This window comes from Rhyacophila brunnea, unplaced genomic scaffold (genome assembly GCF_057557595.1).
Source record: "Rhyacophila brunnea isolate RB1 unplaced genomic scaffold, BYU_Rbru_1.0 scaffold_24, whole genome shotgun sequence".
In the NCBI taxonomy this organism is placed as follows: Eukaryota; Metazoa; Arthropoda; class Insecta; order Trichoptera; family Rhyacophilidae; genus Rhyacophila; species Rhyacophila brunnea.
The window spans coordinates 28,663,818-28,691,332 of record NW_028232904.1 but is presented as its reverse complement, the minus strand read 5'-3'; the positions used below and the strand labels follow the sequence as shown (position 1 = coordinate 28,691,332).

The 27,515-nt window shown below is 36.3% G+C and overlaps 1 protein-coding gene across 6 annotated transcripts in view; it reads right to left on the bottom strand.

The window, feature by feature from the left end:
* Window positions 1–207: 207 nt before the first annotated feature.
* Window positions 208–27,515, bottom strand: part of LOC147069285 (uncharacterized) — a 115,658-nt gene continuing 88,350 nt past the window's right edge. For 4 of the 6 annotated variants that reach the window (XM_085950915.1, XM_085950914.1, XM_085950913.1 and 1 more), the window contains exons 6-17: window positions 26,162–26,255; window positions 25,481–25,657; window positions 22,424–22,588; window positions 20,951–21,122; window positions 19,705–19,848; window positions 17,379–17,582; window positions 16,248–16,455; window positions 15,055–15,237; window positions 13,674–13,977; window positions 5,348–5,680; window positions 2,154–2,342; window positions 208–1,525 (exon numbers count right to left, since the gene is read on the bottom strand). In XM_085950915.1, the coding sequence (XP_085807041.1) occupies window positions 1,355–1,525; window positions 2,154–2,342; window positions 5,348–5,680; window positions 13,674–13,977; window positions 15,055–15,237; window positions 16,248–16,455; window positions 17,379–17,582; window positions 19,705–19,848; window positions 20,951–21,122; window positions 22,424–22,588; window positions 25,481–25,657; window positions 26,162–26,255 (2,344 nt within the window). In that variant the 3' untranslated portion in view covers window positions 208–1,354. The remainder of the gene's footprint in view (window positions 1,526–2,153; window positions 2,343–5,347; window positions 5,681–13,673; window positions 13,978–15,054; window positions 15,238–16,247; window positions 16,456–17,378; window positions 17,583–19,704; window positions 19,849–20,950; window positions 21,123–22,423; window positions 22,589–25,480; window positions 25,658–26,161; window positions 26,256–27,515) is intronic. The other 2 variants (XM_085950917.1, XM_085950916.1) reach the window with 1 other exon arrangement.

Sequence of the window (27,515 nt, the reverse complement as noted above, 5' to 3'; positions counted from 1 at the left end):
GTACTGTCAGGGTATGAAGAGAGTAGGAGTACCGCTGCAGAAGTAATAAGGTGAGGTAAAGTATGCATGATGTCAATAATTCTCGAGTGTGAAGAAATATTGGGTAAACTTAAACACGTGTTTAAAAATATGTTATTTTCAATATTAACGTCTGTATTATAATACGCATGTAAACGTAACATCCATCAAGTATTCTATGTATTTTTTGCGTTTAATGGATAGTGAATTAAAGAATTTCACAATATTTGTTACATATTATGATTTCTGTGACGCTCGTGTGAAAATAAAAAATAATTAACATTTTTCTATCAGAAAATCAGTCAGCGTCTCAAGCGTCTGCGTCACTAAAACCACCACCGTATATGACTTTTATGAGATTTTTTTCATCGCTGATCTGCAAATGCATTACGCGATCCCTATTATAACCTATACGCCATAAGATGTCAGATAACTAAATCGGACATGCTCTCACTGTCTTTTGACATGTGTAACATTGTATCTACGTATATTTGACAAATATGACATCTATAAATCAGTCGATCACGTTGTTTAACTATGAATTCACGACACTGTCCATTAATCAGTTGTTTTATACTTAATTATTATTGATGTCATTATTAGAATACAGCTCAAGAACACCACAAATCAAAAATATTATTCATTAAAATACAGTCGAACTCGGTTATGAGGATGTAATGAGGAAACATTCGTTGACATTTGGTTTATGATATTCTCCATACATTTATTTACTGCTATAACGAGCAACTTATCGTATATACTGAGCTAAAATACTGTTAATGTGTCGATCGTTTAAAAACATTTCGACCCTAAGCAATAAAATCCGATCAGACAAGATGCCGCCGGGGACGGATTACGTTTATGACACTAGTTAAATGTCTAATTGTTGTTTTCGCCGACAATAATGAAAAAGTATCCACGCACATGGTTGAAAAATCCAAGGTTTGTGAAGTCCGTAGGTACCTACCAGCGTTCATTACGATATTTTATTTTCGACTTTTTTTGTTATGTGACCGCTCATTTAAAAATATCTATTCTCTGTTATAACGAGTACCGCTTATAACGAGCAAATTCAGTCGGTCCCATCTTCCTCGTAATAACCAAGTTCGACTGTATTAAAAAGCCACCGACACTTGTAAAATATTACACCGTATTGACAAATTTTGATATCAGACTAAATTCTATTGGCCAATGCATGATAGAAATGTCAAAGCGGGACAGCATGTATATATTCCAGCTAGATGCCATCATAATTCAGATTGAGTACAATAATAATGCTGAACGAAATATAAAGGAATGAAACAATTTATTCTTCATCTTTCCTTGGTGTGGTTGATTAATCTCCATTATTGCACTTGTCAATCCCGATGAGCTCATCGAACAGCGTGTTATTTTCCGGTATCGCATGAAGCTCGTTGAGCATCTGTTGGGAGAACTTGAGCGTTGCAGTCGCCAGTTGACCAACTGTCCATTTTCTATCCACCAGTACACGTATCAGGGTATCCAACTGGAAATGTAGTGAGAATAATATCATTAGTTTACAATAAACCATAAACATAGAGTAACATAACATAAACAACACTCTACCTGAGTTTCATTGTGAAATGAAAATGAAATGAAAAGACATTTGATTCTATTGAAATGTTTTGACTATTATTTATTATGGCTTGGTTTTGCAGGGTTTAATTGAATTTTAAAAACTAACCAACACAAACTAACCAGAACAAATTAATAAGACAGCATTAAGTAGTTCCACGACTCGCCACTAGGAAATCTAAGCATTACCAATATTTATGCCCTCTTTTCTCTAAGACAGCTAAGAGGTGGGTCCCAAGATTGGAAATTTTTGTTAGATGGGTCGGAGCCCAGTCAACTTTGGGAACCACTGATGTAGAGCATTCGGGTGTCTGAATAGTATCTTCAAAAGTGATCTCCCTTAAGCGTAAAGTTTTTAACAAATGTGTGTTGCCATTGCTCACGTATACATGTGAAACATGGACCCTTAACGAAAGAGAAATCCAATAATTTCAAGTAAACATGGCATGGAAAGATCAGGTGGCAGAGGGTGAAGGTAGGCTGTTTAGCACAATTTATCTCAGATCTTAGCAGCCTATCTCCACCCCAGAGTTATTTACCTTGAACAGTTGCGATTTCCCTGAAGTGTAGTAAATCAAAGTAGGTGCTCCTGCTACGCTGGAGGCCAGCCACTGGATGATGAGTTTTAGTTGAGGGTCAGCACTCTTCTTGCTTCCGCAGCCCCAGTTGCCAGTTATTATTGGCTTTATAAAGCTGCCGTTAGTCGTCTTGTTAGCCAGTTGGGAGAGCTATAAAAAGAATAATAATTGATTTGGACTAATAGTGACAGAGGCCATTTTGTAATTTTGCAATCTTAGTTTTGAAATAATAACGTTTAAACACAATGTGCCAGTTTTAAAATTACGTGAAACGTGTTGCGTAAAAGTGTTGACTGTCTCTCCAATCTTATTCTTCAAGAGTAAGCGAGACGCGATGTTATCACTTTATGGTACTATTTGACGGGTCGTAAAAATCGGTTAACCTCAAACTGAGACTTTCCGCGGTATACCTAGTTCGTTCTACTGCACAGGCGCAGATCGAAAAAATCCAAACTGTCGCATGAAAATTCAGAAGCTTCAGAACTTTTTTGATTTATGCATAAAATCTTGCAACTGCGGAATAATATATGTTTACACGTACATTTTCTTGTTTTGGCCGCGATAGTACATACTGTCAGCAGTAAATCCATGCATGTGTAAATGGGGTACTTATATTATTATGACGCCATGTTCCATTATATATTCATTATTAAAACCTAGATTTCAAACAAATCATTGTTAAATTAAGGCTATACCTCAGTTGAGGCATGGTCTAAAAAGATCGTGGCTAGGCGATGCGCGTATTGCGCAAATGACGCGTGCCGAACGAAATATAATTTGTCATATAAATCCAACATGCATCCATTTAATGTTCTGTTTATTGTTCTATTAGTAACAATAATAATATATGCATTGACATGTTTTCTTTTTCAAGTAAATGGGTAAAGTTTTTTAGTCATCTTTACACGATTTAAGAATTAATACCCCCGTCGCCATCACGAAACAAATTGACGTATTCACAGCTCAACGTTCGCTCTCCGATTGCCAACGAGTCCAAAATTTCATCGCACCTATAGTTGAAAATTATTTGCCGTTTCACTGAAGTACCGTCTTAAAGTTTCACAATAATTATTATTCATATTTTGTTTTTCATTTCACCAATAGATACCATTTTTTATTTTCCTAACCATTCTCATATTTATCAACCATAAACTTTTACCTGTTAAACTAAAAACATAATAATATTTGAAATATAATAAACAAAAGAGTGCACTAAATTCTACATGAAAAACTCAAACAAAAAACAATCGCTAGAGAGCTGAAGCAAATCAAAATGACAGAAAAATAGTTTTACATTTTATTTAAAATTTATCTGTCAACCTAAAGGTATTGGGTTTAGTAGGATACATGTTATTTATTTATTTTAAAACGTTTCTTATAATTATTATTCATTGATTTCAGTATTTTCCCTGTGGTGTCAGATTTTGTCAACCATTCAGAGACATGTACCATTTTTTACATTATCGTTTTGGACTATTGAAGAATGCCAATTTAAGGATTGATAATTATTGAAGTGTTGTGTATCAGTGGTGAAGGGTGGAGGTAGGCTGTAGAATAATACAAATTGCAGATGGTATCGATTAATTTAGATGGGTTTTTAAAATTCAATTAAACCCTGTCTAAAATGGTTACTACACGTAAATTGTACGTAACACATTTCACCGTGGCACAGTTCGCTTGGTTTCGTAGGGTTTAATTGAATTTTAAAAGCTAACCAACACCATCTGTAAATTGTAGTCTTTGTTCAATTAAAACAAATACGAATGACAAATTTTGAAAGAATGACAAAGTTTAGTGTCCACTATTTATGGCGGATCTTAACAGCCTACCTCCACCCTTCGCCACTGCCACTGCGCTTGTATTGGTTCAATCCTCAGCACAGGTATTTGTTGAATGTTAAATTTGCACTTTTTTTTAATAATTAAATATTACCTATTATTAATCATGGTTTTAGTGTTATTAATAATTCTGAGCTTCAGGAACCTTCGCAGAAAAGACTCCATCATGTTTAAAATAGCCTTAGATAAACATTAATAGAGGCATCGTTTCCTTGATGGTATTTTATATTTATAAAAAAAAATACGGTAAGTAGCTAATTTTAGTTTCACTTAGAGCCATGTGCGGCTCGCGAGCTGCAGTTTGCCAACCCCTTGGGATAATAAAATATACTTTTTCAACACGGTACCGCCTTTCTCTAAGAATTCTTGATGGGTTTACGAAGCATTGCTCAAAGCATACAAAAATCAGACGCTCGCACACTACCCATATTAGTCTCAAAGTACTGAAAAATTTGTGTGTTATCTCAAAAAGTATATCGACGGCATATTTTTCTTCAAATCTGGAAACTGACCACGAAGAATCGATCGGAAAAAATTCGATAGGACCAATGAATAAAATATCAAAAGGCAGGTGTCCTAGGGTGCTAAGTAACAAATGTTGCTTAGGTCTAATGAAGGTGTTAAGTTCCAAGGCATTGAACCGATACTTGAAATGCATCTTGTACAAAGCATTAATAAGACCAGTTGTCATGTACGGCTCGGCGACCTGGTGCATGACTAAAGGCATGGAAAGAGTGTTGGTTTCATTTGAGCGGAGCGTGTCGGGGTGAAGACGAAGGTACTGTACTTACGAGCTGTGGGCTTTGTACAGTTCATCAAATTGGGCTGCCTTAGATGACAAGTCAAGTATGACAAAGATATGGCAACTGGCCAGTGTGACAATTAGATTAGAAATGAGATTGACTCATAGCATCTGCGTATGCATAACTGCAACACCAAGGAATGCAACATATGGTCCGTATTGAGTGAAATTTGTTGCTTGCGACACCAACTGTTTTTATTCAAGCTAAACTGTCGTATTCGAGCTGTGTGTACAGGTATATTAGGTTACATGTGTTTTGTGAATACCAACAAAATCACATCGACATATTTGATGTGTTGAAACATGAAATCATGCCTCAATTATGAAAGAAAGTCTCAATATGGTAGAAGAAGGGTTTCATCGACATCTTTTATTAAAGCACAGTAATTTTATTGCAGTCGTGCCGCTAATAAAATTGACGCGGCTAAAAGTTAATAATATGATGAGTTACTGTTGTTAATATCCAGTTAGTGGTGATCTTAATGTCGAGATTAGTTTTGAAGGTTTAAAACTACCTGAGACTTTTGTATCTTCATTGTGATGGGCTCGCACTCGATGGTCTGTTCGATGGCCTCCGTAATGCAGTCAATGACCCAATTCAACTTGACCCTCCGCTTCACCTTCACATCCACGGAGCCCTGACTGGAAGCCTTCGACTTCTTACTCGATCTTCTACTCGGGATTTGGATGTTAACCGTACCCTCGGTTCCGTTCGCGATGCAGTTATTTTCGTATTCGTGCTTTAACGACTTTTCTCTGATGAGCTTCGGATGTTTCTTTTCTACTTGCGGATCTTCACCAACGCTGTTGTCTTCAATGCCATTTGGCATGCCGGGAATTTGCAGGCTCTGATGACAATTATTTTACCATCAGTTCAAGATACAACTAATCGGTATACTGGTAACTGACGATACCTTCGGTGTGCAATAATATTAGGCAGGGACACTACGTTCCTATGTGAAATGTGTGTACACATAAAGGACCCAACTCAAAATTTGCTAAATGGAGATATTGAGCTTCAAAGTATTTACATGTTTTTAAACCATTGATATACTACTGGATGAATCATATGCTTCTTAAAATGACGCCCGATTTTCAGCGACTCGGCCAGTGTTAAAACTTACTGTTTTAATATCAGCGGAATTAACTCGATATAAGCTCACTTAATATTTGTCTCGAAAACGACCTGGCAATAATTATGAGTAAGCCCGATCTAGCTTGCATCTTACTCTAACTAATAGTCAGCGCATGACGACTTACTCTGTCTGCTCAGACATGAATTTTTGGTAGCTTGCAAGCTTTGGGTTGCAGATACCCTTAGGGTCACTATTCCAAGAACGCAAATTTAGTTTTACAGCCAGGGCAATACGGGTGAAATTCGGGAATCCATGTTAACGGTCTTAACGCATTATATCTACAAGGAAATATTATAAGACGATATTCGTAATATATTCTTTTGTGGTACATTTTTAAAATGACACTTGTATGGGAACTCCTCATCTAGTAGTATATCAATGTTTTAAACACATTAATAATTATGTAAATATTGTATACATGAAAATTATTAAAAGCTTTGACTATTATAAATATATCTCTATTACCAGTTAAGCATTAATATGTTTTAGAATATTAATCAATAATACAATTGGGTCCTTTTAACTTTATGACATTTTCCATTCAAACATACACTCTACTTTACATAAAGGAACCAACAGTTGATTCTCTATTTTACTACTATTAACTACTTAATAAAAATGACTTATGTAAAGATAGAGTACTCAATATTGTCAAAAAACAGCTTTGTCTCTTATGTAATCTTCAAATTTATATGTACACATAGTTTTTATAACAAAATGAAATTATTGTTCTTCCGGGAATCGAATCCAGAACTCCTGCATGAGAGACACGTGCCTTACACATTGCAGTACAACAGTGACAGTGGAGGTAGGCTGTTAAGATCCGACATAAATAGTACACACTGAACTTTGTCAGACATACTTATTTGTTTTTCATTGAACTAACAATATAAATTGGTGTTGTTGGTTAGCTTTTAAAATTTAATTAAACCCTGCCTTAGCCAAACCATAGTGGATAGATGAATATTTTTTAAAAACTAACCATTCAATGAAATTCAATTCAATGAAAACAAATAAGTATGACTGACAAATTTTAGTGTGCACTATTTATGTCGGATCTCAACAACTTAACTTCACCCTTTGAAATTGCAGAGTACAAACCATCTTCTTGAAACCCCCTAGCAAGCTATCTCGCACCGACTAGGGGTATGGGAACTCAAGGTGGGAAACTCTCATCTATATAGAAATGGTTTTCAACAATGTTTTGGCTTGCAGGTACCGAAGGATATCATCTTCTATTATAGTATTATGTATAATACATCTTTTATTTTTCTATATTCTATAAGGAGATTGTTATTTTATTAATGATGGTTATTTTTAATACATGACGACATTGAAACATTCACAGTGTTAGTATTAACATATAAATTAATTAGTAATTTATATTATAAATATAATAGTAAAGTCCGTTAAATAAAATATTATCAATGACCTACCTATATAGAGTTTTGTAAAGTGTGCAATGAATGTAAAATAAATACCTACTCCTGTTAATATTGAATTTATGTTTCTTATGGTATTTTAAATATAGCTGTTAGAATCCCTATTTATTAAAGGTTTGGTTCCGGGTTCGGTTCCATTAAATCAAAAATTAGAACCCTGGTTCCGACGTTCAATTCCAGTTCTTTTAAAAATCAATATACTTACCTTTACCTACCTATACTTGGGAGTATATTCATACTTAGTTATAGGCAGTACATTATAATTTTCGTTAATAAGCTGAGCATATGGGCCTCCACAGTTGTTTACGAGAAATGGTTGTTAAGACATTTTGCTCAACCCATCAGACACGTGTACTGGATCAAATACATGCTGAAATTGAACTCAAAAAGTTTATACGATTTTTTCAAGATATCTGGTGGGGCATATGGAACACACAGTTTGTAGGGTCAGCAGAAGTAATATATAGATAACTATCTTCAGCATGAGTGAACAGTGATAAATAACATTTGAATTAGGTTTTACAAATTTAAAAGAAGACAATAAAACCTCTGTAACCTCTGGAACCCCAGCATTGTCACGGGGTTCCCATTCCGGTTTGAAATTCTCAGTATTCATTATGAAGCGTTCCGGTTCTAAAATATTTAAGGGGTTTTAAGATTCCGGGTTTGGTTCCAGTTCTATTTCCAACTCTGGTATTAAATAAAAAGGTAATAACCTAGAGAGACACTTCTATCTATAATATGTAGATATCTTAACAGATGCCCTGTCTGAGGTGTTTCAAATTCCATCAAGGAAACACTACCTACCAGCTTTGTGCTTAAAACTGAGGTAATGCAATTATTGAGATGGCGTAGTTATTAGCAATTATTTGCATGAATCGTTTATGGATTGATAGATTAATGGATAAGAGCATTCACCCGGACAGTAAAAGATGTGAGTAAGTAAAACACTCGGTAAAAAAAAATCAATATCTTTTTTTAATATCTATGTACCTGTCTGACATTTTCAAAATTGTGTTATTCTAGTTGATTGATATTTTGATAGAGTGCAATTATTATTGAGATTAGTTGATTTAAATGTTTTTCATTGTATAATATCGTCACTGTTCTGGCAGAAGACACTAATTCGAAAAAATGACATATTGAGTTAGTTATACCAAGATGTTCCTTATTTCAAACTTTACCGTCTGGAAACCTTATTAATAAATAAACAGTCTTTATTTTAAAGTCATCCTTTTTACGATTACTTAATAAACTCACATGATAGACCATTTCAAACATTTTAACAACTCCAAAGTCAAATTACTCAAAACTAGTATTCTCCAGTTAGTGTGTTCTGCCAGAACAGAGACGATATTATGTATGTACGAGTGGCGGAGGGTGGAGGTAGGCTATGAAGATCCAACGTAAATAGTGCACATTAAACTATGTCAGTCATACTATTATTTGTTTTCATTGAACTAAGAACACAAATTGCAGATGGTGTTGGTTAGTTTTTAAAATTCAATTAAACTAAGCTATAATATAATTTCAAATTTTTAAGTAAGTTACATCATACAAAATATTGGAGAAATCCATGACGTAGGTTAGTAATCAAAGTAATAGGTATCTACTTTGATTTAAGAAACAAAAATCGATTGCCAAAGTAGCTTGATTTGGAAGAGCGCTGATGAGTAGGTATTAAAATTGACCAATAGTTAAAATTTGTCGCAATTAGTATGTCACTGCGTAGCATATTGGTAAATGCGACGGATGGGGCGTAAACCCGGGAGATACAGGGTTCGATCCCCGTCGGGGTGGCTTACTTTTTTCAAAAAAAGATTTTTTCTATTGGTTACAATATACTCTCTCAGAAAGTATTTTTCAAAAATTATGTACTTATGTTATATAAGCTATAATAGATAACAGACAAAAAATATTCTTCTACCTATCATGGTTTGGGTAATATGAATTATAAAAACACTAACCAACACCATCTGCAATTTCGTCTCTGTTCTGGCAGAACACACTAACTGGAGAATACTAGTTTTGAGTAATTTTACTTTGAAGTTGTTAAAATGTTTGAAATAATGGTCTATCATGTGAGTTTATTAAGTAATCGTAAAAAAGATGACTTTAAAATAAAGACTGTTTATTTATTTTAAGAAGGTTTTCAGACGGTAAAGTTTGAAATAAGGAACAATTTGGTACTAACTCAATATTTCATTTTTTCGAATTAGTGTCTTCTGCCAGAACAGTGACGATTTGTATTATTAGTTCAATTAAGATAAATAAGACATAATATGACTGGCACTGTTTATTGTGCACTATTTATGTTGGATCTCCACAGCCTACCTCTTCTCGTCGCCACTGGTATGTAACTATATCTTAGTAAAAAGTAGTTCAAAAAGATATAGAAATTATATAACATTGTCTTTGAATAGTACGTGTATTTTGCGGTTTGTTATTATGAGGGTGTATTATTGAATTGATTATATTGAAATCATGTTTATATTATAATATACAAGGTATAGATCTTCCATTATTAGTTGGCCGCTGAGTGAGGACGCCGCATGCTAGTATTTGACAAATTATCATTTCATACTTTTTATACTAAGATGAGCTTAGTTCTAAATTTGAACACCTGCAGGCCTATGTTATAACTGGTGATATAAAGTCACCCGACGACATGACGTAATTGTGACGTAAGCCAATACACGCTCGAGGCAAGCCGCCCAACACACACTGCTCACCATAGATATTTTTTTTTTTTTTTTTCTTTCCGACCATGTCCGATCCTAATAGGATCATATGGGCCTCCACAGAGTAGAGGTTTGTATTAACAGATTTTTTTTTACGAGAAATGGATGTCAGCCACTTGCTCAACCTATTAGGTCCATACCCTGACTCACACACATATTGAAAAACAATATGTGTACTTGCCAGACCCAGGATTCGAACCTGGGACCCACGGCATGATAGTCCAACGCTTATGCCGCGCGGCCACCGTGGGCGTTAAAGCCATAGATATTATTATGCTGAAACACCTATTTGTGTATGGGGACAATGAATAACGCCAGCATTTTCTCGAATGCTATTATCACTCCGGTAGTACGTCACAATGATGTCATATGACGTCATGTCGACCGGGCGACTACAACTCGCAAGTTCTAACATAAGGCCCCTGACGATTTATGATGGTATATCTATAGTAGGTGTGATCCCCAATAATTCATACCAGTTGACAGATAAAAATATCAACGATACAAGACAAGTATAAATACAAAAAACATACCTACAAAATATTGTTGCAAGTATACATTGGTTCATTATAATAATTAAAAGGTCATGAAAATGTAAAAAGCATTAATCATTTCTATTTATACTTCCTTAAGACTTTGGACGCTGAAGACGCACCTGGCGCATAATGACCAGGCGGCCGATCGATGTAATTAACATGCATTTTAAAGGTGGTAATTAAAAAGTCATTATCTAGTCAGCAGCGAATGAGTCAGTTGTTTTCAAATAATTACGAGGAAGTCCGCCTCATCGTTTCACTTGCTTCGCACTGCATTAGTCACAGCCTACCACAGGAATGAGAGAAAGGTGTGAATCCCTGCGCTTTAAACTGAGGCGTAGTTTCACGTCACCATTGCACAGTAGGCTCTTTGTACAGACTAAGTATAGACTTTGTGGACTTTGTATAGACTTGTAGTCCTTCCTGAACAAATTTCCCAAATGGAGTATGTAGACCGGTTTGTAGATTAAGAGCCGTTTCAGACGGGACACCGGTGTCGCGCTCGTATATAATATAGGACGCCTTTGTATTCGAATAAAGGGACCTTTGTATTATGTTTATGAACGCCCCAGCGTTAATGAGTCGACGCATAATTTCACATTATAAATTAGAATATAAGACTGGCTGCGGTAATAAAACAAGTGTATCGGCAGCTTGAGAATGTAGCGGCCGACGGAAAAGTGTACCGGACACGCGTTGACTCATTAGCTCTGGGGCATTCATAAACATAATACAAAGGCCCCTTTATTCGAAAACAAAGGCCTCCTTATTATATACGAGCGCGACACCGGTGTCCCGTCTGAAACAGCCCTAAGCAGTCGATATGTGCCATCACTGCCATCTTCAATGATAATTATTTTTAATTACAGAATGTGAATCTTGGAGAAAGATTCTGATATTTTTACTAGATAAGTTAATAGTTGGAATTAACGGTTTTTGATTTATTTCTTATCATGGGGGGCCTCAAAAACACCACAGTGCCTCGGGCCTCTAAGTCGCTAAACCTGCCACTGATAATACGACAGGACCTGGTATACATAAAACAACTTTGAATATAAATGGTGACAAACTGATGGGTTTCATTCTGCGGAGAGATAGCAAACATGTTACGTTTTTCCCAGTGTGCAAAATCTGGATTTTTTATTTCACAATACGGGTTGTTTTACTAATGGGATTTTACAGTTATTCAACTGTCCTAATGCAGCTTCTGTCTGTACCACACAGTGTGGCCAGACCCTAACCGTATTAATTTTTTTAATGGTGCAGTTAATATTATACAGCATGTTAGTAATATAATGTAATAATATTTAAATTAATAACAATAAAAAAACAATAAACAAACTACAAAGGTTATTTAATGTTTATTATAAATATAGTAAGTTCAATATTATATTATAAAAAAAATATACAATGGGTACCTATGTATGTAACACTCAATGACATTAATATGGACGAAGCATCTGGGAAAAAAAATGACACTCACTTTTTTGTCGGGTCTGCCGAATGGCAAAATCTGTTCTAACGCCATTACAATAAAGGTGGTATTGCTATAAATTCCCGATGCTTTTTGTTGGGTCTGCCGAATGGTTCGGTTCGAACGGGTTCGCTCAAACGAATATTGATACTAGAAACACTGTTCTAACGCCATTACAATAAAGGTGATATTGCTATAAATTCCCGATGCGTGATATCGCATAATGGATATTGCGTGACGTCTACCTATGCACGTGCGAATGTCACTATGAGTGAATTTACTTGCTAGCTACTGTACTGAGTGCGTCGTCCATTAATAATGTGATTGGTAACACTACCATTATTAAATACATCAAAATGGCGGCAAAGCAACAGCTGATAAATGTCATAATAATCATTGACTACTATTGGGTTTACGCATCGAGAAATGAATGAATGAAAGTAAAAACAGAAAGACTTCTCTGTGCGGTTGTTATTTATCGATTTCATTTGTCAGAGATACTTGTCATTTGACTTTTATCTTTATAGCGTAATTATTACTCAGATTTCAAATGGAAGTTTCACGAAAGCAGGATTTTATGAAATCAGAAACAATAATAAACACTATTTTTATACAACACTGTCAGAGAAATCTAGCTGGATTCGTAAGTCCCAATTCTAAATTACGTCCAATGCATGAGATCTAGTACACGCGTTATATGGTACACATCAACACCCACTATAGTCAGGCTGCGGTACTAAATTTTGAACTTCGATCGTATTGCTAGTTATTGCAAGAAAATTATGATTGTTTCATATTGAAGTAAATGGTAAAAAATAATTAATTTGAACGAAATATACAATTGAAAATCTTCATTTACTGTAAATAGGTTACCATATTGCATTTAAAGATAATAAATAACTAGCACTACCATCATAACTCGCAATTCAGTGCCGCGGCCTTAATTATGAGCGGTCTCATTTCCACATTGAAAGGTAGATTCATATTTACAGATATCTACTGTGCCAGACACGTATTGGTAAATCAGTATACAGTGGCACCATGGGCACGTAAAAGCAGCTTGCAGTTGTAGTGATATTGTTTGATGGCATTTTACAAAGCTTGTGCCATCCGTGTGTTTTCATATTCCAATAATACAAAGAGTCATAATATGTAATTCGTCCAATTGTCCCATTAACCATCGCCCAATTAGCCTAGACCCAATTTAAACAATTAATAAACAAACAAAACTGGGCTCGATCCATGATCCATGTCTGGTACGTTCATAGATATTGTATTAAAGATTAAAGAATATTAAATTTGCTGTGTCACATTGAATGTATGTAATTTCTGTGGATATTGAATGGATTGTACGCATACCTAAATCAAACGCTTTGAAAGCAATAGTAACTTATTGAATTGAGACTTTTGATAATATTATATGACAGCAACTTTACAAAGCAAACTAGAAACTTAAAAATAAAAAAAAAGAAAAACATTAATTCCTCTCGATTCAAACGGAGTCAGACTCACCAATTGTGCAGCCAGCTTGTGTTTATGCCTCGCGAGTTCCAAGCTCAGCGACCGAACGCTCATGACCAATTTCTTCCTGTTGTTTGTCCTGCTGTCCATTCCGGTACACCCGATGCAGCCGTCGGTGAGGGGAACCCCGGCGAATGATTCGCTGAGGGTTCTTTTTAGGAGAGAGCTGGCGAAGCGGACCACGGCCAGATCTCTCGTGTCGAGCTCTCTTCCTTTTCTTCTTGTGGTGTCGGTTTCCATTATCGGGTCGTCAAGCCATTGGCTGAATTGCTCGTAGACTTCTTCGAGCTCAGAACTGAAACATATGAATGAAGCAGTCAGAGTGGACGTTGACACCAATTACTGGTGATGTCTCTAGGCAGAGTAGCGCCCTAAAGCAGACTTAGAATGCTGTCCCATTTTCATTTTAGAGCATTGGCACGAAATCCACTATCAAATAGTCGTGGTTTTAGGCACATGGTCTGAAGTGCTGACGAGTTTGGAGGCCTTATTGTGATTTTTTAAAACTTAGATGTTGGTATTATTTGAAAACCACCATGTTTTCAAGAGTTGTAATGATTATTATCAGTTGTAATGTTTATTAACCGCCCCTTATAAAACTTAAGACAAGACAGCGTGGATGACACAAATGATCCTAATAATTATGACCGTTAGTCCACGCGCATTCAATAACAACTTGTGGATGAGACAGGTCACAATAACTAATAGATGAACACTCATGGTTATAGCTCCAGGCCAGGTGTCCATCGCTTGACATAACAAGCGGAGTGTCTGGGTATAGAGAATGTATTCACAAAAGTGCTCTCATACATGAAAACTCAAGGTGACCGATCGTAACTTGCCAAATTTATCTCTTTCTAGCACATTGAAAATTGGCTGGAATCCGATTAACACAGTTTAGAGATTTTTCAAATATTGGTTCATATATCTCAGGGGTAGTCAACCTTTTTACACCTACCGACCACTTTTGTATCTCTGATAGTAGTAAAATTTTCTAACTGCCAACCAGTTCCACAGTAATGGTGATTTATAAAGTAGGGAAGTAACTTTTAAAGTAGTTTTAAGTAGTTTTTAAAATCCCTACCGCCCACCATGAAAGCTGTAACGCCCGCTTGTGGGCCGTAGGAACCAGTTTGACTACCCCTGATATACCTGATGCATTCAAAATTATGTCTCCTCGATTTCGTTAACATTCACAAAGTTAGTTAAACAATGTTGGATGAAAAAAACAACCCTTCCATAATGAAATCTATTAAGTTTGGGAGGTTGGCAATATCCATGATTGTAGAGCCAATGTAAAAAATCCTATCATAGTCCATGTTTCAACACCACATCAGCAAAGTCTGTCTTGTCTACAATTAGAGTATGTTACCTGTAGTCAGTACTGAAGCTGCCCTTGGAGCTATCGTTGGTGTCCCGCCTCACAAGGCCGGGGCTCTGTCGGCTGCGGAACTTGGAGATCCACTCCTGTTCCTGCTGCAGAGACTCTTTCAGGAACTCCTCGTCTAAGGAGTCTTCGCGCAGCACGAAGCCTCCCGAGCCGCCCCGCTTAAGTCTGACAATCCAAGGAAACGTTACATAGATGAACACTAGAAATTAATAATATTGTTAACATTTTGTTTTTGAACTTGTTTGATTCGCATTTATAAAACACTTTGTTTTTCAATTGTACGCCGTTTGTATTTAAAAAATGGCAATCAAATATAATATTGTTTAAGATTTTTACGGTTATTTGTTATCAGTGGTGAAGGGTGGAGGCAGGCTGTTAAGATCCGCCATAAATTGTGGACACTAAACTTTGTCAGTCATTTGTTTTCATTGACATTAGATTACACTTTACAGATGGTGTTGGTTAGTTTTTAAAATTCAATTAAACCCTGCGAAACCAAGCCATAATAGTCAAAAAATACTCGTCGATCTATAAAATATCTAAAATTATGCAATTTAATCATATATAACTTTGGATATTTTATAGATAGAATAATATTTTTTATCTATTATAGTTTGATTAGGCAGGGCTTAATGAATTTAAAAAAATAACCAACAATATGTGTAATATGTATCCTTAATCCAACGAAAACAAATAAGTATGAATGAAAAATTGTGTACAATTTTGTCATATCGCCCAAAATATACAAAAACTATTATGGTTTGGTTTAGGCAGGGCTTAATTGATTTTTAAGCAGGTGGTATCGTTTTTAAGGTTATCGGTTTTAAGGTGGTATCGATTAATTTAGATGGGTTTTTAAAATTCAATTAAACCCTGTCTAAAATGGTTACTACATGTAAATTGTTAAAAGCTAACTAACACCATCTGTAAATTGTAGTCTTTGTTCAATATAAACAAATGTGTATGACTGGCAAAGTTTAATCTGCACTATTTATGGCGGATCTTAACCCATAGCTTACGGGCCGCACAAAATTGTGTTTTTGCTAATTGCTTTTCAAATGCAAATTAACACGTTAATTACAAAATTAATTAAAAGGGCCCGTAAGCATTGTGTTAATAGCCTACCTCCACCCTTCGCTACTTCAATTACGGTAATACAGTAAGTTGATAATTACCTTATATCTCCATCTTGAAGCCCAGATCCGGCTATGCTAATTCCTACAGCGTAGCTGGAGTCCGTGGACATTGAGTCTGAGACGGAGTTCTCCATTTCTCTCTTGAGAGCGTCTCGTAACCTTTGAGCAAAGCTTTCTCGTCTCTCGAGGGTGTTCAGCTCCAAGCTGTACTGCCTGGCCGCCTGCTGCTCTTCATCATCGCTATCTCCTGGAAGATTATAATATTGTGTACCATATTTTAAATCAGAGAATTAGCGCAGTCAGCAAATTGGGTTCTACCAATATCAATAGGGGGGTATGAGATGATTCAGTGTCGCTGACATTGTTTTCGTTTTGTATGGCATATGTATTGTCATGACAACCAAGATAGTGAATACGATCTCAGGAACTGCCTGCTGATTGCATCCAAACGTGTGAAGCTATTTGCCAGGATCTGATCACTCACGGGCCCCCATGCTAGGATCTTTGGCGGGCCCCCCTACCTATCTTTAAGAATAAAGACAGTGTGATGCTCTAGAGTAGCGTTTTCCAAATGGTGTATGCGGTAAAATGAATGTGTCGATACACAATTAAATATTTTATCGTACAACCATATAATTTTAAATATTAATATTATTGAAGGAAAATAGCGCCGCAGGCGACTTTTTTACGTTTAAAGCAAATTTGATCAGTGTGTTTATCTCACTTATCTGGTCGACTGGCCTCGCCGGGCCCCTCCTAAGCCCAGGCCCTTGTCGGGGCCATGATGCCGACTTTATATTAACTAAGGTGAACATCAATGAATAATACGTTATAACAAAAAAATTGTAGTGATCCTGACACCGGTTAGTAAGTAAGGTAAATCAATATTTAGATTTAAAATACAAAAGCCGATGGCCAATAAGCAATGCAATTTAGAAAGCACGTCAGAGAGTATTGTAAAAACCATTTATTAACTTCGTCACAATTAGATAGGACACATATAGCTTAGTGGTCATAGCACATGGGTGCGAATCCTACTGGGTGTCGTAATTTTTTCAAATAGATTTTTTTTAGTGGTTATATATTTCTCAGAAGTGTTTTAAAATTATCTATGGAAAATAGAATAGATAGAAGATCAATTTGATCAGGTATGTTAAAAATCATCTATACCTTCATCGACACTGGTATTGGCACTGTGATATTCATCAAAACTAGAATTACAACTGGAGTAGAGGCTGTCGCATGGCTCGATTACTGGCCTCTTGATTGGCAAGCACTCTCCCGAGGATCCCAGGACTATGAAGCGACCTCGCCTATTGTTCAGCGTGTTCATTTCGGGAGCTAAGTAACACTTCTTCTTTGATATTTCAACACCTGCAAAATAAAAACAAAACATGTGTTGTGTTGGGCAAACTGTCGAAATTTTATAATGATTAGTTCATTTTCGTATGGCGGGTCTGCATTCAGCCAACTTGGAGTCGCATGGAGTTTTAGGGCATTTATTCAACGCGTGCATGCTACCTGTGCTCCTGTATGGCTGTGAGACATAGCATCTTACTAAGCTTCAAAGATCTCGGTTTTTGAGCTTTGAGAATCGATGTCTCCGCCGAATATTAGGGGTACATTGGTACGACTGCGTTACAAACACCCGAGTTCGTGTGCTGACACAGCAGCCTTCGGTGATTGACGTAATCACGAAGAGATGTATTACGTGGCTGGGACATGTGTTCTGGATGCCGCCAAAGAGTGAGACACTTCGAACCGTTGTGGCAAAGCATCAAGGGTTCCGTCGTCGTGGCCAGCCCTCCCACACCCTGCAGCGGTGCTACGAAAGCGATCTACGCGCTGCAGGCACAAGAGTTGGCGCATTGGATCGAGGGAAGTGGTGCGATCTTGTGCTTGTCCTATGTCCCAACGCTGGGTCGTGACAGGGTGAAAGAAGAAGTTAATTTTCTTCCACCAGACGGATTGTGGCTGTATCAAGTCAAGATTATGGTATAATTTAATAATTGTATGAGTGAATGACTAATTTGAACTATTTCGAGGTCCACTTTTAAGTCTTCTGACGAAACGATAGCATCATCTGCGTCAAACAAAATAGCCGCTACTCAAATAATGCTAGTTTAAAAACATTAAATTCGATTTACTTCAAAGTAAGTGATCATTCCATCTAGATTGTCGATTAGTTATGTATCCCCCTCTCTATGATATCTCCCCAATGACAATAAAATTGTCTTTTGTTTAATTCATCGACACCCTAAGTTACTAATTATTATGTACCATTGTTAAGAATGTGATTTCGACTAATGCAATATTGTATTAATGATCAACCCCAATTTATCTACCCTATCTAGCTGTGTTACTATACACATATAAACCCTTGTACATGAATTAAGCATCACTAATATTATTTACTTACTTTTCATGTTTATTTGGGAATGTGGTTGATGACGTGATGAGAAGGGGATTAACTGAAGTCTGAGGATGATGTAGATTGCGTGTTTATTTGCGAGTTTGACAGATGCAGTGATACAATGGTAAAATATAACAGAGAGGAATTTATTATTGTTCGAGGCACCTAGATACAATGTGGAGTGAGTTTAAGAAGTGACAAAATCGAGTGAGACATTAAATTTGTTCGATTGTTCCAGGCTTTTTATTTAACCCAACATGGTTAAAATAAATGCTTACACAAGTATCTCAGGCTTTTGGCGAGAAAAAAACATTTTAATGTTACTGAGGTGAAAAAGTGCATACTAGCAATTTGACTATGTGAATTTTGTATGCAAAGTATATTATGTTATGAACAAGTTATTTTTTTCTTTATCACCTTTCGACCATGTCTGATCCTAATAAGATCATATGGGCCACCACGGCGTGGAGGTTTGTATTAACAAATTTTGTTTTTACGAGAAATAGATGTCATCCACTTTCCACTTCAACCTATTAGGTCCATACTCTGACTCATACACAAATTGAAAATGTGTACTTGCCAGACCCAGAATTCGAACCTGGGGCCCATGACGCCATAGTCTGACGCTTAAGCCACGCGGCTATCGTGGGTGTATAACTTAATAACACTATATTTGTGTAATAATTCACCTAGTCGGCGTTAAAAACTGCTGTCGGCCTGTGAATCAATAAATAAATATATGACAATTAAATAAATAATGATATTAATTTGACAACTGGGTCACACGTATCCGTTGACAGCCACATATATAACATTTTAAATGAATCTAATATCATTCAACTTATTCATACATAACTCAGCTCTATTCTCCAAATTGTTTCACTGCGGATCTAACCACTCTCTTGAATTCTTTCCGTTTTATTTATACCATGTAGCTATACTTTAAGATTATTTGACAAATAAACATTCACTGAGTCTTATTACCGACATTCATCTTTCACTAGACCACGTAAAGGATCAGGGGCCGTTGATAAGGATTTCCGTTGTCGAACACATAACAATTAAAATAATCTCATGACGTACTTGGGTCATTCAAATTAATGGTGGCAGCACAGTAAGCGTCAGGTGATGGCGATCGACTGCTAAAACTATTGATGGTACTCGCAGACAGTTGCTTTATGATCACAGTTGCTTGTACTTCTGGCGGTGTGTGGCTGAACGATTCTCCTGGAAAAAATTAAAGAAAAATATTAATCGGTTTAATATTATTTAAATTGACAGATTTATCTGACATGAACAGATGTTTTCGATGGTATAACTTTAGGAGTAACGAAAAATCGATTAAACCCTGCCTAAACCAAACCATTATATTGAGGTAGGTTGTGGAGATCCAACAAAAATAATGTACACTTTGTCAGTCATACTTTATCGTTTCTATTGAATTAAGAGTACACATTGCAGATGGTATTGGTGAGTTATTTTAAATTGTGTCGCTGAGTTTCAAAACCCGCTATATAAAACACTTTTTCATTATGTTGAGAAAATCAATAAAAACTTTTTGAACTAAAAAGATTTTTGAGTGTTTCTGTAGTGTTATAGCGTGATTTGATAGACACATTGATTTTGTTTCATAAATGACAGTTAATCGTAGCGGCTTTTGAAAGAGGCGATAAAATTTTCATGTAGAGATTTTAATAACGGATACAACGATATATACATCTTAATTATTTCAAAAAAGTGTTATAGCAGATTTTGAAACTCAGCGACACAATTAATGTTATCCCTACCTAACCAAACTATAATCATGTCCGGAAATTTGTACGTATGCAGTTCGCCGTATCACACTTTGATACCAGATGAAGGTCTCCCACAGGAGACCACCTCAAAGGGCGGACCGAACCATCAACTTTCCCAAAACACCACAGCCTACGTCCACTCTTCGCACCCTCACTGAAATTTCTGACTTTAAAATTCGTCTGCGGCCCCGCCAAAATTCAAACAGACTGACACAAGCTACCGAAAACGGCCGCTCGAAACAGCGTCGCCTCTCTCTCCGATAAGAAAGCTCACTGTAAACCGTGCTACGGAGAAATGTAATACGTACAATTTACTTGTAACTTGTAACCAACCATAGTAGATAGATGAATATTACCCCTACTAATTTCGGCGCCCTGAGCTACAGCTCATTTAGCCCTATGATAATTCTAGCCCTGAATATATGGGTAACCACCGCTTGTCTCGGTCCTTGCGTTTTCATTCAAAGTCAAATGCCGTCATTTGGTAAAATCCTTATTGACATAATATTTATTATGTTAATGTTTATAATCACCAATAGGAGACAGTCTTCTATCTGGATTCCTGACGTGGATTTCAGGAGGTTTGAGCGGCTTTTGTTGAAATCCCAGCAAACACTTGTTCAATTCTCGTAAAATATTGTCATCTTCATATTGCCCAAGAGGTAGAATTGTGTAGTTTTCTGGATCCATACAACAAACGGAAACCTATAAAAAAAGTCATTGTTATAATAATCACCAGGAATGTGACAACCGCGGATACGTCATGGCTTCCTTCAACAAAAATGTCTCCAACCATCCCTAATAATAATTTGACATTGTGTGTGTGTTTTTTTTAAATACGTGTGTAATCGTATGTATATATTATTGTCTTGTATGTGTGAAATGTACCAAATTAGTAGTTAAAGCCTTTGTTGGATTGTGTTGGTGACATAGGTGTACTTAATAGTTACATAAGTAAATTAGTGTCAATAGCTACATCATGTCTGTGTACGTACACAAGCCGGCAGTCAATTCATAATACATACCTACAGATAGATGTCGTTGGTGTTTTTAGCATATCAAATAATGAAGTTATTATTTAAATATTATGTTAATCGCCAATAGTAAAATTAATGAACTGCGAAAATATTATGAACTAAGTACACCCGATCCTCTTTTTGCACGGTTTCGAAATAACATGGTTTAAAAAAAATAGCGATTATTTTTCATTTACACTGATTTTTTGATTTAACGCGGTTTAAAAAAAGTAAAAAGAATGAAAATACGTATGTGTGTAGATATTTATCAAAAAATTGCGATGCAATGGACCGCACGCCACTGGTGTATACATATGTTGTCACCAGATGCCGCCCAGATATACATACGTACAAACATGGCGCCACTAGTCAGCCACTTCGGGTTCGATATGAGAGACGCGCCACATGCTTCGGCGTCAGCGTCATTAAATATTTCCAGCGATGAGAGTGATTTTTCGCCAGCAAAAAACAGCAGTAAACGGGCACGTTTATTGTCAAGTAGCGACACTGAATAAATATATTTCTCTCTACTAAATTTAATTTAAATCGAAAACTATGTATTTTTATGTATAAATAATAAATAAATTCGATTTATTTTTGAGTTCAAGAATTTCGTATTTTGAGTTGATTTTAAGTAATGGAACCTATCTACCTTTTTTGAATGGGCACCTTATCTTTTTTTACATGGTTTTTCACGCTAGTCTTTGGAAGTATCCCCCGTGCAAAAAGAGGATCGGGTGTATGTCATTTTATATCCACTACCATCATATTATATATAACTCAAAGTCACTAAAAATTGAGATAGGTTTTTCTGGTCTTAAAGGGAGTTATAATGGTATTGATTGTTTAATTTAACAGGCTTAAAAGGTATTAATTTTAGGACTTCAGAATAACAAGTATATATTATGTTTGTAAGCTCTTGTGTATTCTTTTGTAACATAATACGTCACAAAATAGTATAAAATATTATAGTCAGTATAATAGACTTACTTTTTGCGGATTATCTATGACCTCCAGTTTCCATTTTTGTTTTGGTTCGAGGACCTTTGAAAAGCGTCTGATGCCTTCGATTCTAATCACCTCGTTGTCTTCTAAGGCTTCCACCGACAGCATTATCATTAGCATTTCAGGCATCGTGCACATGTCTATTGATTCCTGAAGAGAAAATAGTTTTTTGATCAAACATTTAAACAATAGTTGATATATTGTATAGAAGCTCAATGTTGTATGCATATATTGCGTAAAAACGTAGATCTTTATTTTAAAATTTAATATTCTTTAACCGGTTCTATTCCTTCAGCAAGTTATCTCACTCTATATGATATCGACATCATTGCCATATCAGAATTGGCGCTGAAAAAGGCATTCACAGCACTAAAAGCCTCTGCCAAATGAATGGGTTTACAAATAAACGAGGCAAAAACTAAATACATGCCTGTCTATGTCACACCACGAGAAGTCGCACCAAAGTTAGATATTGGTGCATACAAGTTTGATACGGTCGACAGTTTCATATACCTTGGATCTCTTGTAACTCGACATAATGATATTACAGAAGAAATCAACAAGAGAATCATGTCTGCGAATAAATGCTACTTTGGTCTGTTAAGACATTTTAAGTCCCGCTTACTATCTCGTCGAACTAAAAGCACTCTTTACAAAACACTTGTAAAGCCAGTGCTCACCTACGCATCGGAAACCTGGACATTAACTCTGCGAAATGAACGAGCCCTGAACATCTTTGAAAGAAAAATCGCCGTATATATGGACCGATCAGGGATGGCACCAATTGGAGGAGAAAATATAATGCTGAGCTCTACGGACTGTACGAAGATTGCAGCGCAGTTCAATCAATTAAGATTGGGAGACTGCGATGGCTAGGTCATGTGCACCGTATGAATGACAATGAACCGGCAAAGAGAGTGATGTCCATCAATCCAATAGGACGTAGAAGAAGAGGGAGGCCAAAGATTCGCTGGTTAGATGGAGCTGCCAGTGACTGCCGTATTCTGGGGGTACCAAATTGGAAAGCGGCCACACTGGATAGGGACAGGTGGAGGGAGCTGTTGGAGGAGGCCAGGACCCACACCGGGTTGTCGCGCCCCTGATGATGATGATGGTTCAATTCCTTCAGCAAGTTATCTCACTCTATGAGGCCGTGATCAACAGGCAGCAGGCAGCGCATACAAATTTAGGAAGTTATCTCGTCTGACTTTAAACTCAAATTACTAGTCACTGTCGATTAATTTCCATAATCTAAAAAATTAAAGACGCAGTGACATCTGTTTGAATACTAAGCCACAAAATATCGGTATTACACCGATTTTAGTAAGAGCTTCGCTCTACATTCAATGTGTGTTGTTAAAAATCTGTCTGTCAAATACTGCCATAATAATATCATGAGACATAGAAAAGGTTAAGACTATACAAAGTTTACATACATAAAGTGCATAAGTCTTGGAAATATAACTATGGAATACCATTTGAATATCGTTTTCTGGACGAGTACTCGACCAATTGAGTTATCGACCCAAGTGCTTTCGTTTCGAACTTCGTCCAAAACATATTCTGATCTGATAGTGTTTAAAATTTTGCCAACAAACGGCTGTCATCAGTGTCATATTTATCATTTAAATCAAAGGATTATTATCATTATTACTAAATTTGATTTATAGATGGCGTCAGGCAGTGGCGAAGGGGGGAGGTAGGTGGTGAAGATCCGACATAAATAGTGCACAAGCGGCTTGAGCATCGGCCTATAACGTCGTGGGTCCCAGGTTCGAATCCTGTGTCTGGCAGGTACACATATTGTTTATTGCATAGGTTGAGCATATGGCTAACATCCATTTTTCGTAATAATAAAATCTGTTAATACAAACCTCCACTCTGTGGAGGCCCATATTATGATCTTATTAGGATAGGACAAAAAACTCATACATACAGTCAGTCATACTTATTTGTTTTCAGTGAACTAAGAATACAAAATTTCAGATGGTATTGGTAAGTTTTTAAAATTCAATTAAACCTTGTAACACCTCTGGCAGCACGAGGACGGGATCGTAGGTTTTCTCAATTGACAAACCTTGTCTTTAGTTCGGCTTGCTAAGTTATGTGCGTCTGGAGTGGTGTTAAAATTAGTCTTTTCGGGATAATGAGTGGTATAAATGATGTCCCTTGGTGTTATATTATCGACGTTTATTTGCATATATAGTTTTTACAAAATTACAATCGTTCTATGATACTATTTCGTAATTAAATTTTTCAAGTGTGTAGGTCAGAGCCTTTCAGTTATCCTGTTCGACGCTAACTGCCCAGTACCGGGGTTCTCTTTCAAAATTCTCTCGAACCCATGCCGACTCACGAAAGAACTCCCGTGATTGGTGAAATCTGATCGGATAATCTTTTGATTTGGCGAATCACGAGGCAGACTTCAGCGCCAGCGCGCGACGAGTTCAGCTTTGCGCAATGCGCGGCCGAATTATAATATTTGAATTCTTATTACTAGTATATATTTTTTTTTTATTTAGTCTTAAAATTATCGCTTTCATCCATCATCATTTACACTTTAAGATTTATCTTTATTGCACCTCCGCCCAATAAGTGATTTTCACCCACCGGACGAAGGCTTTTACCTATGAATAAGACATTTAAGTAGTTGAGCAAGGAATCAGATTAGGTGTTTAATGAAGCCGTTTCTAGAGGTTAGGGTTACATTTCGGTTTATAATTATTAAATGATTCTTTCACACCGGGAGAAGCCCGCCTATAACAGGGATGTGTCACCTGCCGAAAACAAATAGGTAGGTATGACAGAGTTTAGTGTACACTATTAATTATGTTGAATCTCCACAGTTTACTTCCACCCATCGCCACTGGCGTCAGGATTGCTTCAAATTTTTGTTATGATGTCCTTGTACGTAGATGTAGCTATCTGTCGTGAGTATTAGTTGTTGCAGGTATATTACACTATTAACATCTAAATACTAAGAAGATTATCATCGTCATCATCATGATGATGATGATGACTAAGTAGATTATCTGAATTTACCTGTGAACAGGCTTTCCCCAACACTTCCCCGCCCAATCTGGAAGTTGAAAAGCAGACCTCCATTCCATCCGTTGAGCACCTTTCTATTCTACCATCGTGTTTTATTTGGATTCGACTAAGCGGTAAACTGCATTCCAGCCAATCTTCAATTGTCAGCCATTGTTTTGAGTTCATAACCTTAAAAAAATAGCACAAATATTAAATTGTTTATAAACCCATCTGCCATAGAGGAAATGTCGGAGAGTCCAGATACAAATCCTGCTGGCTGGGTAAAATTCTAGTTTAACTTGTATGATCCTTTATTGTTGGCTACTATCTGGGTGATATTTACTCCAGCGCATCAGCTCAGTCGCTATCAAGGGTAGTTTATCATAATTATGTATTGAGGTATTATAATTATTGTTACAATAAGTTAGCCGTCTAAACTGTCAAAACTATCTATCTCGCTCTAAAAGTTAACACACCCAACGCAGCTGTTCTATACACAAGACTGCTATCGGTGGCTATCGAGGGTAGTTGACCACACACTCCGGCTCGTCGGCCTCCGTCTACTGTCCAAATTTTGATGAAATCCGACTGCGCGTGTGGATTTGTATAAAGAAAAACCAAAGGACGTTACATAGTCACATCCAAATATATTCTTCAAATTATAGTATAGATTATTATTTTATAAACGCTTACCTGTCTAGATATTTTAACAGTTCCCTCATTATTATTTTTTTCTAACCAGTCGAAGTAGTGAAGTAAACTTTTCAATTTGGCTTTTTGATATGGTCTGAAAAACAACACAAAATAATGTAAATATTATTAGATAGGTAGCTAAGAAGAAAGAAATATATTGATGGTCTAATGCAGGGGTAGTCAACCTGGCCCTACCAGCTTTCATCGTGGGCGGTAGGGGTTTTAAAAACATATTCATTATGTTTTCATAAAATTCATAAAAGTCATCAGATTTCATGCTTCTATGTACCTATGCAAAGTATAAATAAAAAGGTATATTTAACTACAGTAAGTTGTTATATAAGGATTTATTCTGCCAAACTTACCGAAAGTCGAAAGTATTTGGAAGTAATTATTATTAAATGCTTTAACTTGCTGTAACTCTGCTTAAAAAAATTTATAAAGTAAAGTTACTTCTCTACTTTATAAATCGTCATTACTGTGGAACCGGTGGGCGGTTAGAAAATTTTACTGCTAACAGAGATACAGAAGTGGGCAGTAGGTATAAAAAGGTTGACTACCCCTGGTCTAATGTTAAGCATCGGCCTATAGCGTTGTGGGTCCCAGGTTCAAATCCTGAGTCTGGCAAATACACATATTGTTTTTCAATTTGTGTTTTGAGTCAGGGTATGGACCTAATAGGTTACGCAAGTGGCTGACGTTAATTTCTCGTAAAAAAAAATCTGTTAATGCAAACCTCCACCCTGTGGAGGCCCATATGATCTTATTAGGATCGGAAATGGTCAAATAATGTTAATACCCCGTATCTGACCTATATGACTTTTTGATGTACTAAACACAACAAAAATACTGCCCATCGACTGCGAAATTTACGTAAGTATCTGTAGTTATTTTAACAAAAATGATACAGCCATTTTAGTAATTTCCCATAACTGAACATCACATGAATAAACCTGTAATAGCCCGCATCTTGCCTTTAAGCTGTCAAGCGTGTTTCATAACGTGTGTTGAATTCAGCTTCAAAATGTCACTTTCTAATTATTTCTAATTATCTTTATATTATAGGTATATATCACATTTTATTGGATGTTATCATTATAATAGGCATTATGTGCTTTGCTTTACCACTTTTTACATTACTGGTTATTGGCATGCTAAATAATTACAACATTTTGTGTGCTATTAACAGTCAGATACGGGATATTATTAAATATTTAGTTCACAATTTGTAAAAAGTCACTTGTGGGATGTTAACATTAGGCCATCGATATGTCTAAATTTCTAAATCAATTAATTATTGGTTAATTCTTGTCCTTTAAGTACTGTCTTTTTACTTTGGCAATGTATGTACGTC